We start from the raw sequence: 18,573 nt of genomic DNA on the forward strand, positions 1-18,573 counted from the left end.
AATCTCACTTGCCAAGGATAATCTTGGCCGAGGTATTACTGCAAATAGCCAAATTGTAGTTGGCCCGAGTGGGAATAAAAATAAATTTGCCTAAAGCTTCCACGGAGTAAGCTTCTGATCTACAATCGATCTATTGTGGTATATCCAAGCCATAACTCCACGCCGCTGCAAATGCCATTGGTAAACAGATATACCTACGCCAAAGTCCATGTACCAATTTAACTCAATCAGCCCTGAAATTCAAAAACCGGCCAATCGTATTTCTATTGCGAATCTAAGCATTGGCAGTCTCGAAAATCACCTCCAGTCGTCATCCCACTGAGCAAAGAAGGACACTTCGTTGAAACCCGATCATCATTTGCGCATTGCATGAGTAAACCCCATATTCTCTCGACGGCAAATCCAAATGAAGGATTGTCAGGCGAATCATTTTCTTTCACAAACCTTGAATCATGACTCCATCCACTCTCGCTAGTTATCGTAGACAACAGATCCTCATATATGTCTCGACTAATTCCGCGGATACGTCTAGCTGATGCAATAAATTGTCCCTTGTATGACAAAAGGATTTTGGTGGAGTCGGTACAACTGGATCCGTAGATATCTTTGTACAGACCTGGAACCATAGCCCAGTCGTCAGTCCATCCAAATCGGTCACCACAGTTGTTACAAGAACAAGTGGATTCAGAAAATCCAAGACTCAACATCCCCGTTTGTGGTACTAGGTATGAATCAATTCGTGGTATGAGCTCCCGGATGTTATGAGCATGAGCTTGAATAAACATAGTTTGTGCTGCTAAATCATTCCAATGAGTAACGATATGACTCAGGTACGTTCCTCCTTCGCGACCAAGATTGGGAAGGCGCTCAACAATGTCAGCACCCGTGGAGTTCTTCAACATTGACAATGACACGGTGGGGTCTTTAGTGTATATAAGAACACGTGTATTGTGTGAGGATAAGTATGGTGTTGATTTTATAGCCTTTAACATCCGTGCGATTGACTCAGGCGTTTCTTTGTAAGCGCTAATGACAATATCAAAGGACGATGATACTGGCGTATACAAATTGTCCATCGAGGAGATGGGGCCGGGTTGTAATCTGCATAGTTGAAATAGGGACAATGCATATAAAGCAATTGTAGCCAAGGTAGTAAGGGAGATCTTTAATATAAACACAGGTATTCTTTGGGAAGCCGGACTCGGGGCTGTGTTGAACGATCGGCAGTAGAGACGGCGTTGAATGTATCCCAAAATGTTCTCGAAGAAAATGTCAACTTTGGAATATCCAATGAGGCAATATATCGCTAGAAAATAGGAAGTGAATTGGATCCACGATACCACAGATATTGGCCCAAATGTCAATGATATTAGCAAGACAAGAATGCTAGAAAGTCCGGATACGACGATCTCTGAAATGGCAAAGGGTTTTCTGGCATCCAGATGCTTCCCAGCCGAGAAAAAACTTGGGGTGTATGCGAGAATACTGATGCCAGAAAATGCTGCAGCAACCATGGTCACAGAGGAGATGAATAAAAGAGCTAGAGTGCCTGACTCCGGATAGAACTCTAATATATTGCACTCCTGAGTATAGGCCAGAAAGCCACTTATGAGGAGCCCAAAAGTTGTGGTCATCAAGATGTAAGGATGATAATGTGATAATACCTGGTTTCCGTGATCATTCATCTTGTGAGATGCCACAACGAAAAGAGCTCTAGAGAGGCCGGTCATGGTGAAAGCTCCAACACCAAAAATAACTCCTGGAACAGTGAGACGATACTCGTTGTAAAGGGTTAAGGTTATGAATACTGCGATGCCGACTGTTTCAAGAGATATGCGCTTGGAAGAACGCGACTGCGAAAAGAAAATGAAGAGAGTAAGAGATTCTATCAGGTGAACCAGTGGCTGAAACTCGTTAGCTTTGTGGCGACCAATTGGCAGAAATCACCTACGAAGAGCATAATCAAGACAGGGAGACTTGACATATGCATGAGTGCCTCCATCAGCAATGGTAAAGCAACTGCGGAAGTTAAGGAGGCAGTTATCATCCAGAACCATGACTGAGTTCGCTGGAAGCCTTTCGTAGTAGACTGAACATTGATCCGAGATTCATAGCGTGATGTGATGATAAATGTAAGCAACCACAGACCAAAGTAGAACGTAGAGATCGTGAGAGCTGGATGATATTTAGTTCTTGCCCCGGCAATAAATGAATGTTGTCATACGGTAATCTGTCTTTGGATTAGTACCATTAAGAATCATTGTTATTCTCGATAAACTTACGAAATTCTCTCTGTAACAACAGAAGCTTATTTGCATATATTGAGATCGATGAAGAAAATATCCAGAAGCTAGGGTATGGTAACACGTCAGTGCCTACATCTTTACTCCCATGGACGAACAAAGATAAATATCACAATCATATGTATGATGTGAATGTTATCATAAGCGCAAACTAACACTGCTTTTCCCCAACTCAGGTTCTCAATGCCATTACTAGACTCGAAATCGCACGTGTTGAGACTAAACCCTTCTTTCAATTCATCCAAGGAATGTTCGATATCAGCTTCGACAGCGGGGTAAAGAGGGGTCTCCAGAATTCTATAGTCATTGCTTTCCATAATCACACTCGAGTATTTGCAATGGGTTTTCGGACTCGGAGAAGCTCAAGTCCTTTGATCTTGCTTTGATATAGGACAACATGGTTGAAATTTCCTCATGTTGAAAGGGGGTACTGAACATGTAGGGGGCTTAGCAACTCATAATAATATTCATGGATAGAGATGATGCATGCTCGAAAAGATTTCGATCCATGGCCACTTGGCGCGTATTCTAGGAAATAGGATTTGATGTTTCGGAACATGGTGCACAAATCATATCGGTACCGTCTTCATTTCCTCTTCTAGTTTAGGCACTTGCGTCTCAATTTACGAGGTCGTCCCAATTTGTCCCCACGATGTATGTAATTCATATTCCATGAAAGATTTGCCGTAATTGCTTTTGCAATCAAGTAAACATGAAGTGGGAGGATAATTTAATTCCTTATGCAGAGTAAAAATGAAGAGACGTCGATGCATTTTTGTGGTATGAAAGGTGAGAATGATTATGTTTTCAGGATCTAGCTGCGTATATATTCCTTGAATAATTTACCAAAAGCTGTGAAAGAGATCTAAAAACAGAATGACAATCGACAGTCTGACAAGCCGTTTTCGTGGTATTGTAGGATGATGAGACGCGCGGCAAAAGCCCTGAATCCACTATAAATATGGGGAGTTGAAGATTGTACTGGGGAAACATTGCTAATTTAGTGGCCGAGAGCCTTGTCGTAGCCTATGAAACTTATGCCCACAACAAAATAAATGTAGATGATCACTTACAGGTCTCTACCATTCTGTGCACTGGACTGCATATTTACTTGAATGAGGATCTTGACCACAACCACGAGTACTCCGTAAAGAGAAAACAGCAAGTGGGGATACTAAAATTTGGCTTAAAGGAGCTTTTATGCAGCACTAGAAAAGGAAGTTGTCGGGTTTTGGATTTTATGTGCAAAACTGGGATTGGAGGAAGATTCCCTATGAAACATACTAAATCATCTCAAAATGCCATTGATGGACAACATACGAGAAGGCACATTCACCAAAGAATGGCCAAAGCTGATGTGCTTCATTCTTAGAGGCTTCTTTAAAATCCATTCCTATTAGATGTGTCATGATACTTGATCGAGAATACTTTGGTACACTCGAATTTGACATGCCCGAATGCAGGATAGAATGTGTTCAGCAATATGTCGAAACGAAAGAGAGCTCAACAATCTGGAGCTTAGCTTGCAGAGCTGGCACGTTAAAATAGGACCATATCTTCATCGGATCACGCATCTGTGATATCATCGATCGTTGAGGTTCAATAATTGCTTTGCCTTGCTTGCAACTTGGACCGTCGCTTACCGCTTACTGACGCTGAAATCTCAAATCAACCCCAAACCCAAACAGCCAACCAACACCAAGCCACCACCAAACGGACATGCCATGAAGTACTCAGCATAATCCTTCAATTTCTCAATGTGCCAGATCATATCCGCGATGCCTTATTCATTTCATGATACATACAGTCAAAGTCCCAGTTGAATGCTCTTTACGGCTGATCAAGGAACTCAGAATTTGACATTGGCATCTTCTTTCCTTTTCATTCAACGCTGCGATTTCTTGATTTATCACGATACACCAGTTAAACAATTCCCCATCAATAAAACGGCTCGCCGTAATATCCATATATTGAGATGCTCCATAATTGTTTGAAAGAGGAAAGCCCTGAATCGCAAATTCGTCTGCTAGTACGGAGGTTAACGGCATAAGTATTGTAAAACACACCAAAAAGCGACCGAGCTTTTCCCCATTTTTATCGATTGATTGATTGATTGATTGAATTTACGTCCACCTTCAGTCTAAGACTATATAGGACAACTAGGCCCGATAGGCCCAACAGGTAACTTTTTGATTTACAATATTGATTATAATTTTATTAGGGAAGTAAAAACAAATGCTGGGGAATAGTGCTTGTTTATTATATATATTGTATATAATAAGAAAATTCTAACGATTAAGAAATTATGAGGAGGTTAAGCCCTTTTCTTATTTCCTTAACTACTTCTTCTTCATTCTTTTTTCTTCTCTCCTCTTCCACTATTACTCCTTTTTTTATTACTTTTTATTTAAGAATCCTTGCTAGATGTCATGTTCTTGTAGTGATTTTGGTGATATTTGTTGGAAATCACATGTATAGCACGTGTGTGGCACGTGCACACCACTATAAAACTCCTTCTTCGGACTTCCCGGATATATAGATCCGATATACATATTTCAATATATCACTCCTTATACATAACTTGCTGTCTATTTCTGACAGGTTATAAGCGCCGTGTTATTATAAGCTTCATTTTATACCTTTGTATCCCCTGAGTTTCGAGTTCTTATTCCCCTATAACTATTCCCACTCTTGATATCATGACAAGCAAGATTATTGTCGATATAGTCCAAACAAAATGAGGAATACTAGTTACTTTTAACGGTTATAACTGGATAGATTTTTATGAAGCTATTCGAATTGCTATAATAGTAGCATCTGCACTGTCCCTGTGTACAGGGAAAAGTGTAAAACCAGCGAGTAGTCGAGCCGATATTACTGAATATATCCCGTAATGCCCCCTGGGAGGTTCGCCTATACGGCCCGGTTGAAAATTACTAATAATAATAATAATAATAATAATAATATTACTGAATAGGATAGAAAACAGGAATTACATTCTCTATCATCAATTCCTATATTATTCCTATATATCACTTTTAACTTATATATATAATTGATACAAAAGATATTGCAAAAATCTGAGCGAAACTCTTAATGTTCAATAATAATACGAATCTTCAATACACTCAGAATCTCTGGTAATAATTTATCTACAAGCAATTTGATTTTAAAATAAAAATAATTCAATTCTTCTTCAATCGACTTCTCGATTATTAATATAAATTATTTGTAATAATATAACCTTTATTCGAAATAGAGATTTACTCTTATTTTTTGAGTGTATTGTTAGATATAAAAGTCTAACAGATATAGTGAAACTTTATTATATTATTAAATATAAATATACGAGATGTATTATATGCTTTATAACAAGCTAAGAGAATTCCTTGAGATATAATAAGTTATTTAGTAACAGTTAATATTGTATAAGGAAATATAAAAGGGAAAGGTAATAAGAGAGTTCGAGGAAGGGGTAAAAAAGGATATAGAGAATATTATAGGAATAAAAGAAAATATATGCCTAAAAAAGGTAATATATCACGGGGCAGGCGGGCGGGATAGGGTTCTAATAACTTTGCCCTAATCTGACAAGGTTATACTAATTCGGATAATAGATTCAGATTGAGAATTAAAACATAGTTTAAAAGTTATGATACAGGATCTTCCAAATTGAAGATATACAGGATTTTGCTAAGCAAGCTAGCCCGATCGGGTCCTACTCATTTACACTCCAGCACAAGTACCCAATTCGATTCCCTCCAAAGGGACTAATATGTTATGTGATTTTACATCGTAATATTACCCCTCTCCTAAGAGCCGAGCTCCGTTGAGGCAAAGGTATTATGGTTCGATTTTCTGGAGGCGGGCAGTATTCGATCAAGCGGGTCCTGGTTTATCAGGGTATCTTTGATGGAAATTGCGAATCAGTTTTTGTGTGTTTTCCAGGTAGCTTATAGGTTTCTTGGTCGGTGTATTGTAGTCGACTCAACGGATAATGTATTTCAGGTAAGATTCTTTATAATCTCTTCTTTTTTAGTGGGAGTTCAGGATTTTAGTAATCTCAAAACACTTAAGGCTGTTTATTTCTATAAGGGATGATAACGGATTATGTTGTTTAGGAATAGAATTATTATGTATAGGATATAGCAGGTTGATATAAAAAACAGAGTGAATCTTTATCAAGATCGAAAGCTCCAGTTTATAGATATAAAGGCCTATCAGATTCAGGATTTTGAAAAGCCTAAGATTCTTTCAATCAAGCTTTTTCTATAGATGCAGGGTCTTGATATTTCTGGTATTCAGCCAGACCAGGTTATCAGGTAGGTATCTATAGATAAGAAAACAACAAATATCAGTATTCTTTAAATATCAAGCTTGATTGGTAGTTAGTTTGGTTTGTAGATATAAGAAGATGGCTTCCATTTTAGTAACAAATTCTTCATATTTTATACAGCAGAACGATTATTCTAAAATAATACAGACTCAAAGCCTAGGCAAAAATGAAACCTGTAGTTTAAGAAAAACAGGGTTATTCGGGTGCTTTTGAATCAGGTATTGTTAATAGAGAATTCAGCAAATGAAAGCCATTCTGTTTAATTGTTTTGTAGATAGGTTATATATAACTAGAGGTATTATTCCAGTATTACATTAGCTCTCTCGATTTATCCATCAGTTTCAGGATAGTAAGCAATTGAAAGCTTAGCGATTATACTCAAACGCTTACAAATATATTTCCAGAATTCAAAAACAAATTGAGCTTCACAATCAGATATAATAATCAGAGATAAGCTATAAAGCTTTTAGATATTCTTCCGAAACAAGTAGGCAATCTCTTTGAAATTGCAAATACTATAGTAGAACAAGAAATGTTTTATTTTCATCAATCGATCGACTATTATTATAATAATATCGAAATCGATACTTTCGGATAGATATATAATGAAATCTATTGAAATATTTTACCAAGCTTTTTACAGGATCGGGAATGGACAGAGAACTCTTTTCTAATCTCTATGATTCAAGGCAATGCGGTAATAACTATAACAGTTATAAACCTACTGTATAATATAATCATAGTATTCAGGCTAGTAAATAGTTTCGGAATAATAATTTGAAGGTTCGGGTATAGTACAGGTAACCAGTAACAGGCGATTTGTGGTATAAACAGAGCAGATAGATTTTCAGAGGATTATAATCGGAAATATATAGTTTCCCTTAATAGTATAGTAGGTTATTGTTTTCGGTATATTTAGCAAAAGTGATTTTCAGGTATTTCGGGGATCCCTTTTATAGAGATTTCAGAACAGATTCAGGTACAGGGTCGGCTTGATAACCTTTGTGGAATAGGGTAAGCAGATCGACAGAAAGGTTTAAAAGGGTTTCTGAGTTCTCTAATCATATCACAAGGTTGGGTATAGATATAGTATATGGGATTGCAGGCTCTATAACTTTGCCATTTTCTAGCAAAATTATAATATTATTAGAATCCAAGTGATTGGTAATATCAATAAAATCGGGGTTTCTCTAACTACAAATGATTATAGCGAAACATACTTTCTTAGCAATCTTGGGTTCGATTAGAATAATAATAGTGGGAAACAGATCGGGATCCAGATTCTTTTATTTCAAAATAATACAGCTTTTAGTATAGAAGATGTTCATCCCCCTCCTTAAGAAGATCTTCTGACCTCCTGATCAGCGCATCAGATTTGGCATCTAGCTTTCCTATTGTTTTTATATAAAAAAATAATATAATAATATATCTTTTCATATATATATATAGTTCTATATTCATATAGTATACTAAGAGCGAATCACAAGATCACATGATCAAATCACATGATCGTCGCTTAAGAGAGCTCTTAGCCTAGAACGGCCTGAAAATCAATTCTTTATTAGCTCTTTATTAGTTCTTTCAATCCATTCGTAGTAAGATCGACATAGTACTAGCGAAATCGAATAAGGAATAAGAAAGAAAAGCTTTATTTGATGGAATGGCCGGATTAGGAAGAGATCTACGAGAAATAAACGAAAGTGGAAAGCTAGATTAGTAGGAAAAAGCATAAAATAAGGCCTTTTCCCCTCGAATATAGAAAAAGAAAATAAGAATATCATATACTGTTTCATGAAAATCACGTGTTTCATAGCTATTTAGTTGTTAATACGAGCCAGCTTCCCATAATAGACTAATATTAGTCTATTCCCTCTTATATACTATATACTCATATACTAGCTCATGACCTACGATATTTCCAAAGCGATAAATAATTCAGAAATTAAATCAAAATAGAAATTCGGACCAGCAGACTTGACAGCAATTTAATAACTTCATTATAATAAAGTATTCCAGATTCCTATAATTGATAATTACTTGAATTAATAATACAACACCTTCCAACTCAAAACGCCATTCTTTGAAGCAACAAATAATAGCTAGCAGTTCTTTGTCATAAATCTCATAATTACATTCAGCTACCAAGTGTTTTTTAAAGAAGAATACAACAGATCTAAGTACTCCATTATTGTTGTATTGGGAGAGTACTCTAGCAGATATATAATCGGAGGTATCGGTTTCTATAATCATTTCCTTTTCCTAATCAAAGAAAGTCAGAATAAGTGCTTTGGTAAACACTTGTTTTAATTGATTGAATGCTTCTTGATAGGCAGGACTCTATAAAAACGGAATATTCTTTTTGGTTAGATCTACCATTAGGTTAATAATCTTTGAAAAATCTTTAATAAACTGTTAATAAAAGTTCGAAAACCTAATAAATATTTAGATATCGATTATACTAGTAGGCAATTTTCAATTTACAATTATTCGGATTTTCTCTAGATCCATTCGAATATTATTGTTTCCTATAATAAGGTTTAGGAATTTGGTTTCGGATTTCAGGAATTTGCACTTTTCGAATTTAGCAAACAAGCTGGCTTTCCTTAGTGCTTACAGGACCTTCTGGATATAGCAAACATGTTCCTCTCGAGTTTGGCTGTATATCAGAATATCGTCCAGGTAAGCAATGCAAAATACATCCAGGTATCCCTATAGGGAATTATTGATAAATCTCTGGAAAATTGCGGGAGCCCTTGTCAGCCCGAATGGCATGACTAAGGATTCGAACAGTCCAAATTGGGTATGGAATACAATCAGGTATTCCTGCTTTTCTTTTACTCTTATATTGTTAAAGGTAGAGATGATATCAATCTTATTGAAATATTTCATTCCTTTTAGATTGTTTAGAGATTCTTTTGTTAATAATAAGAAATATTGATTCTTAACCGATAAGTTATTTAAAGTACAGTAATCTATACAAAACCAGAAGTCTTCATTAGCCTTCTTGATAAACAAGATAAAGGAAGTGATAAGAAAAGAGTTCAGCCAGATAAACCCTTTTCTAAGATTCTCTTTTAGCTATTCTTTCAAAGCTTCTAATTCAGAATGGGATATAAAGTATAAGATACCAAAAAAAGGAACAGCTCCTTCTTTAAGACGGATCTCATAGTTGTACAGTCGATAAGGGAATAGCTTCTTTGTGTTCTTTAGGGAGAAGATATCTTTCCAATTTCGGAACTCGGGTAATAGGTCTTTGGGATTGAATACCTTCTTCTTTTTATTTAGAATATCATCGATTTGTTCGATTGATATCTGGAATATTTTATATTTCCGGTGGGTATAAGTCGAATAGACTTTTAGGAAGATCGTAGCTATATCCTTATTCTTTAACTCTTCGGAATGGATAGGTAGATATATAGATCAGGTTTTTGAAGGAACATCTGGTAAAGCTTTTATACAGAACAAGCGGGACAGAGTATTACAAAATTCGTAGCAAAACAAGCTATCGAACTGGAACAAATTTGTTGCAAAGTCGATACAGGGGTTGTATTTCTTAAGCCAAGCTATCCCCAGCATAATGTCACGGATCGCACCCAATCGCAGCTGCGATTGCTCACGTGCGCGCTTGCGCACGTACACAATTATGTATACATAGCTAGTATATAGGAGCGCTCTACAAGCACTTTGCTTCCAATTCTGTAATTGTAGATTCTAAGGATAAATTATACCCTACTCTTGTAGTTCTTTTAAGGCAAAGTGTTATATTATTTACAACTCACTATACGATCGTACAGTCATCTGATGGTCAATCAAATAATACCTTATAATTATAATACCTTCTTAAGTATATCAAGAATGTTCGATATTATTTATAGGAAGAGGGCTGATTCCGAATAAATCTATTCGACAGAAGATAACAAATCCCTAATATATAGAGTTACAAGTACTACTATCATATCCGATCCATTTACCTCAAAGGGACTCTATCACTCTTCCCCTCTTGTTGGCCGAGTGCTCCTAGCCGATGATAGTCAATCTCAACAGAGCAATGGTTACAGTTCTTACAGTTCTAATGTAAATACTGGTAGATGTAGAAAGGGTAAACAGCCTGGAAACGATTCCTTGATTGAGATATTAACTCTTGAGGGTAGTATATTGATATATATTCTTCTATCACAGAAAAAACAAATACTAATCCTTAAAGACTTTAAGGATTTGTAGAATGAAATTGTAAGATTCAAAGACGAATTGTTATAGTATAATCTTAATACCACTCATTTATCTCAATCTTTAAGATATTAATAATAATATCATATAGATTCCCTTACAAATCGTAGAGTCCGGATTCCTGATATTCTAGTTGATTCTATTGAAAGGATATCTTCTATTATTAGGAAAAAGAAGAACAAGAAAAACCCTTGTTTGCAAAGTCAGTCTTTGTGATAATCCCTTTTGAATATTGATAGTAGACCTCTCTCAAACCTGATTGTTCTGCCGAGCAACCCACAAATTCATTGAATATCTTATTTTCGTTTATCTATTATTATAGTAGAACATTTGTATATTCCGAAGCTTATCAATCTTTCATTCAAACTTAAAGATAGTATAAAGCCGAAAGCAAGCCTCTGGCAGTTATTAGTTATTGAGCGATTTGAACTTTACGAAAATTCGCTCATCTCGAAAGTGCAATAGTAATCTTATATAGTAGATTAGATAAAAGGAAAGGTATAAGAATATGTATTCTTGTTATATATTCAAATCCCTCGTTTGACAGGATAGCAATTGATTAATCAGCTTGCAGCTATTTACAAGAACCCTGCTAAAGCCGATCACACACAAACTGAGTACGAATACTGGGTTATGCTTAATAATACTCAACAAGGAAACTTTCTAGTATAGTATTGCAGGTTTAGACTATTAGCTATACAAACGGAAATCACCGATCCGATAACTTTTCTTTGCAATTTGAAAAGAAAAATATCCGATTTTCTCCAACAAGCTATTAGCCTTCACATTAACGAATACTATATTATTAAAAACCTGGCTATCAAGCTTATTAAGATCGACAAACTCGAAATTACACTTCGAGAATGTAATCGTTACAGAACAATTAAAGAAATACCTCTTAAAAAACTATCTAATAATACTAATTTGTTAATTACTCTTAGAAGCACTCTCCACTTATTGAATAATTCAAATCTATCTACTCAGTTTTACATTCAATATCCTTTTTACACTTCTACTAGCTATACAGAAACCTTCAAGCCAAACAACACTCCATCTCCAGAAAACAATTTCAATTATAATATTATTGCCTCTGCATCAAGAGTGAATCACAGTTTCACATTACACACAAGTAATGTAAACACTATAACCAAAATCCAAGAGATTAGAAAAGATAAAGAATTTTATAATGTAAAAGAGAATGTTGAGAAGGATATAAACCAAAAAAATACAAACAGAAGTTATCGAGTCCGCTCGTACTGCCGAAGACCAATGTTTAAATCAACACATTTAGGTAGAAGTTCCCTCCTAAGTGCGATCCGGAACATAAGATTCCTCGATTTGACAAAACTAATGGGAAATGATTCCATAAACCTATCATACACACTTTCGAAGAACGGATATTCATATAATACTCAATCTCTTATAAATTCCGAAGCAAATAGCTTCGCTCTTATCGATAAGACACTCCTTTCATTATTATTCCTTATATTCAAACCCTACTTTATACTACTCGAACCACTGATTGAAGTCAAAAGCTACAATGGTGTACAAGGTGAAGCTATCATTCATTTCATATTTCTTAATTTCACGATTGATGCTCGATAACAGTCTTATTTGCCATTTCTCATCACCAATTTGGGTTCATATAGTATAATCCTAGATCGCAAATGGTTGGCAGAGACTCAAGTTAAAGTCGATTGTTGTTGGTATCAACTTGGTGTTGATTAAAGTGTAAAGTACTTCAGTCTTATCAATATGATTGATTGTATTATTCGTCTTGATCATTGTTATCTATGGGAAGCTAGTAATTAATATAGTAGAAGTGCTAGCGCTAGTGTATACGCTAGTGCAATACGGTGCCCTCTTAAGATCACATGATCGATATCCCGACAATTGTTTTAACCGATACTTTAAATAGCCTTTCGAGCATCCTTCTATTATTTCCTTATCAAAAAATATACTTTTAACCAAAAACAGTCTTCAACAACCCAGAATCAGTTACTTGAAATAAAAAGATGCTGACGATCGGAACGCCCGATTAAAAGAAATGTACCACCGACTTGACAATGGACAACCGACTATAGCACCGATTGTACCTGAAATACTTATTACCCCTTCCCAAGAGACTAATACAGTAATCTCAAATGCGATCGAAGCTCAGGTTCCAGTCAATCTGAAAAAGAAATCTACTCTTGATCAAATCTCTATTCAGTCTATTTACAAATCCCTTTTGCTTTATATCTCCAATATATTCAATATCTATATACTCAAGCCAACTCAATTTCAATTTATCTATAAGAGAAACAAGAATTATAAGATCTTTACAGTTATATATATAGAGATTAATAATATCATCTCGATTCATAAATCTAGTTAAAATAATAACTATCGAATCTCAACTATAGTTATTATCTTAAACAATTCTAAACCAGAAACTATTATTGCTCTCAATTGTGTTATTACAGATGTCAAAACAAAACCTCCAATTCCTAAAGTTTACTAGCAATATCACTAAGTGTTCTCTAAACACAAGTCCAATATCCTACCTCTCTCCTGATTGTATGATTACAAGATTATACTTAAAGAAGAAAGTGAAAAAGCTTTTAAATATAATTCTTTGTATAAGATATTGCTTAAACAGTTTAAGGTTATTAAAGAATATATCACAGAGAACCTTGCCAAAGGATTTATAGAACCCAGTCAAGCACCATTCGCAATATCGATTCTCTTCGTGAGAAAGCTAAATGGAAACTTAAGGTTTTATATAGATTTCCAATTATTCAATTCTTTAATATGTAAAGATAGATATCCTCTATCTCTCATTAACGAGATATTCGTACAACTCATTAATACAAAGATATATACCAAATTAGATATTCGATAAACATTTCATCACATTTATATGGATCCAGTTTCCAAAGAATACACTATTTTCCACACTCGATATAGTTTCTATAAATACAAAGTTTTACTTTTTAAACTAATAAACGGCCCTGCGACTTATTAATAATATATAAACGATATTCTATTTGATTATTTAAATGATTTCTATATTGTTTATCTTGATGATATTCTTATATATTCTGAAAACGAAGATAAATATAAGGAACATATCAAATACATCCTCAAACGACTTGAATTCACTAGCTTTCAGGTAGATCTCAAGAAGTGCGAATTCAATATCAAATATATAAAGTATTTAGGTTTTATTATCTCTACAAATAGTATACAAGTCGATCCAGAAAAGATTGAAATAATCACTACTTGGACTTACCCCATTACTATAAAGAGTATTTAATTGTTCTTAGGTTTTTGTAACTTTTATTGCCGATTTATTAAGAATTACAGTATAATAGCAAAATCTCTTTATAAACTCACAAAAACGAATATCAAATTCTATTTTAACGAAATCTATCAAATCGCATTTGATATACTCAAAGACAGACTTATCTCCACTTCTCTCCTACAGTATTACAATTATACACTACCCTGTATACTGGAAATCAATATATCCAATAATATAGTCGCTAGTATACTATCTTAGAAACACGGCGACAAATAGTTATTAGTTATTTACTTTTCGAAAATGATAATTGTTGTCAAGCTGAACTATAAAGTTTATAATAAAGAAATGCTTGTGATTATCAAATCCCTAGGTTATTAGAAAGCCGAATTTGCTGGATCCCTACACCAGATTAAAGTGTATATCGATTATAAAGCGTTTAAGTACTTTATATCTACCAAACAGCTAAATGCTCGACAAATATACTAAATAAAACTACTTGCCGATTATAACTTTATCATTATATATTATATTAGAAAGAACAATCTACTTGCAAATATGCTTATATATTGTATTGACGAGTTGGATTAATAGAATAGTATTAAGAAGAAGAATCGTTTTCAATAGCTTATAAAAGATAATCAAGTGGATATAAAGATTATACGTAAATCTCTATAGCAAGACCCAGATATAGTTGCAAATATCGATATACATGTAATCATATCGCTTTTCGATATTGTAAATTGTATTATTAAAGCAAATAGATCCTATTCAAGTTTAGAAGCTCTGTGTGTTCAGACTACCAAATCGCACAAACATCTCACACTCGAGAAAGGACTCTTGCTTTACAACAATCGACTTTATATACCGGATACCGAAAATCTATGAATCTATTTGATTTATAAAGTTTACGATTCAGTCTCCATTATATATCCTAATATCAAAAAGATCTATACTCTTTTGACTAATTAATACTATTAAAAGAATATAAACAATATAATCGATTAATATATACAGAATTGCCACAAATACAAGCACAGTTCTATACCAAGAGATCGCACTCCCAATCTCCTCCACCCACTCCCGATCCCTACGCGAGCATAGTAACACATCACCATAAACTACTACAATTTCAATAAGGATAAATACAGTTACAACAACGTATTCGTCATTATCGATCGATTGACTAAACAAGCTATTTCGATACCCTATCATAAATCAATCGATTTGAAAGATTAGGCCCACTTGTATCTATACCATATATATAGATACTACAATACCCCAAAAACTATAATCTCTGATTGTGATCCTCAATTCATATCCAAATTCTGGCAAGAATTCAATAATATCTTAAAAACACAAGTCAAGATATCTATCGCTCATTACTTGCAAATTAATAATCAAACTAAGATTTATAATCAATATCTTCAATAACACTTGCAATCCTTTATAAACTATTATCAAGATGATTAATCTAAATTCCTATCAATGATAGATTATGCTCAACTCACACTTCTCTATAAATCACTAAATGATCAAACCCTGTACAAAATCTTATATAACTATCTACCTTACAATCCCTAAGATTGGAAACTCGACTTTACTATGCCTATCGACAATTTGAATATAATTGATGCTAGAGAATATACCAAATACAATAAACTAGTACTCGATCGAGCAAAAGAAATATCTTGTATGCACAAGAAAAGATATCTTGATCGGCTAATTCGTATTACTATTTAATCGACTTCGATATGGGAAATTATATATAGCTTAGTATAAGGGATTTTCCGATACAACAATCATTCAAGAAATTGAATTACCCTATTCAAGGGAGATTCAAAATTATTGGTCGGATCGGAAATTCCTTTCGATTGGACTTATTGCCCATTATGAAAGTTTATTCCGTATTTCCATCTAGCAAGCTCCGTAAAGCAGCAGACAACCCACTTTCTGGACAAATCCTCGAATCACTGCTCTTAATAAATATCATTGATAATATCGAATGAAAAGTGGAGTATATTCTAACTATAAAGAAAGTATATCGACAGTTTAAATACAGAGTATGTGATTGAATATCAATAACAATTTCAGTAAGATCCTGCTTTTGACGTAAAAACTATCTTACACTATCTCCATAACTTCCATCTACAAAATCCTATTCTATTAGAACCCTCTGTATATTTATCGGAATGGATTTGTTTTTATAAGAATAAAAAGAATGATTACAATTTTATAAATAACAATCAATATATGAATAAAAAAGACAGAAAAACTTCTTTAATTTATTATTGTAATAAAGAAAATCCTAATTGTATGAAAATTGAAAGCAATCGGATAAAGATGAAATGTCAATAAAGAAAGTCTTTTTCCCTATCTGGCAGATTTAAATCAAGTTAGAAAAAAAGCCCCTACGGGTATCCACGGTTACGGTCAGGCGAGGCATAACAGCAAAGGCTGGATGATTTAAACCGAAATACTAGCCGAGTCCCTAGCCAATAGCAACGACAAGCATACACAGAACAACCACAAGCCGAAAGACAAGCCGACCGCAAGCCGGAGACATCAAAAGAAAGCCTCACTTACATGGCATCTTTGTCGTCCAACCCATCTTCCTCATCATTCTTCTCCTCGTCGACAGGATTACTGTTATTCCTACTACAGCTCGACTCCTCCTCTTCCTCAATAGAACGCTTGCTTTGTATAACAGAAAAGGTAGATACTCTTTTCGCCACAAACTATAAAGAAATATATCAATAAAGTAAATACAAAGAAAAATAAACAATTTACTATTATATGCACATCCTCCTGCTGCTTCAGCTGTACTAGCGACAACTTGCTCTTGCTGCTGTGTTTTCTTGATAATATAGAAAGCATATTGATTATTAATTAAAGGATACAAAGAAGATAAGTGATTAGAAAAGATTTAAAAGAAAAAGAGAAATTCGGGTGATCTATATGTTTCAAAGATTTCGCATTATTGCTAGGCTACAGAATGGTTTTCTCCATTTCCCATACACCTTCCTGTTGCGAAAAAAGCAAAATTTGTGTATATGTCTGTTTATTATACTATGCTATAATATAAACAACGATGTCTCATTGAGATTGTTAATACATTTACGAATTAGGTAATTGTAAAACTTAAAGGTAAGCTTTTTCGAAAGGAAAGGTAGTATCACGGATCACACCCAATCACAACTGCGATCGCTTATGTGCACGCTTGTGCATGTATACGATCACGTATATATAGCTAGTATATAGGAGCGCTCTACGAGCGCTTTGCTCCCGATTCTATAGTTGTAGATTCTAAGGATAAATTGTACCCTGCTCTCACAGTTCTTCTAAGGCAAAGTGTCACACATAATAGGATAATGGGCTAGCTCGGTTACATACAAAACAATCTTCTTCTCGATATAATCATTGATTCTGAATCCTATTCGGATATAAAAGGTAACTCGATTATTAGATAGAGTGTTTCCATCGAATCCTATAATTTCGAACACTATAGACAATTGGTATACTGGTATTTTCTGGGAAGACATTTAATTTCGATTTGCGAAGGCAATTTCTTTGTATCTGCTATCGACTATAGTGTATATCGGGAAGGTGTCTTTTTCCAAAAGCAGAGTGACGGGTAGAATTATTAAATCTATACAATTATTTAGTTTATCTTTTAAAGGAAGGTTATAAGTAGTAGTAACAAATAAGCAAAGGGTATGTAGAGGATTGTTCTAATCGCAGTTTAGATTAGACATATCCCGTTTCCTGAATTGATTGAGCTAGTCAGCAAGTGGGGAGGAGAGTGAGGTGGGGAACGGATAGAGATTCGGCCTCTTGGAGGACTGTTCGGTATAGAGCTGATTCTCATAGGGCTGGTTGTAATAGTAATAACTTGAAATTGAACAAAACGGATATTGGAGTATGAGCAGTCTCATATCAAATGACTGGCAGAGCTACAGTAATAGTATTCACTATGTTCCCATTGCAAACCCAGGTTTCTAGTAGTATATTCCTTTTTTTCTAAGCTCAGATTTATTGGATCTCCAGAAATAAATTTCGGGCTAGCGAGTCATAAAGGCGAAATAGCGATTATTCTCTGGAGTGAAGTTTTGAAAGCAACAGGATAAATATAATGGACTTGTTATTGATATTAATAGAATCGGTTATTGAGTTGTTATAAGTGATTAATATATTAACAAAATTTACAGGTTAGAGTAGGGTTATACAACAATATATTTTGTAGTTCGCAAGAAATTCCTTGAAATAGAAGCGGGGTTAGAGCATCATTAGGCATCTCTCCTTTTAAAACAAGTCTCTGGAATTCCGTGAAGAAAGTATTAAAATCGAGATGTTTTTGTTTCAATACATATAGTTCATTCTGTACATTTTGTATTCGATCAAAATCCCTAAAGGCAGTTTCGAGA

The 18,573-nt window shown here is 34.5% G+C and overlaps 1 protein-coding gene across 1 annotated transcript; it reads right to left on the bottom strand.

The window, feature by feature from the left end:
- Nucleotides 1-84: 84 nt before the first annotated feature.
- EAF02_006675 (uncharacterized protein) lies at nucleotides 85-2,702 on the bottom strand (the record flags this gene model as incomplete). Its single annotated transcript, XM_038902723.1, has 5 exons — nucleotides 85-1,904; nucleotides 1,952-2,175; nucleotides 2,283-2,350; nucleotides 2,460-2,627; nucleotides 2,656-2,702. The coding sequence occupies 5 exons, from the start codon at nucleotides 2,700-2,702 to the stop codon at nucleotides 264-266; spliced, it is 2,148 nt and encodes a 715-aa protein (XP_038757943.1). The 3' UTR covers nucleotides 85-263.
- Between the last annotated feature and the right edge of the window lie 15,871 nt (nucleotides 2,703-18,573).

This window comes from Botrytis sinoallii (genome assembly GCF_014898435.1).
Source record: "Botrytis sinoallii strain Bc 23 chromosome Unknown BSIN_010, whole genome shotgun sequence".
Lineage (NCBI taxonomy): Eukaryota > Fungi > Ascomycota > Leotiomycetes > Helotiales > Sclerotiniaceae > Botrytis > Botrytis sinoallii.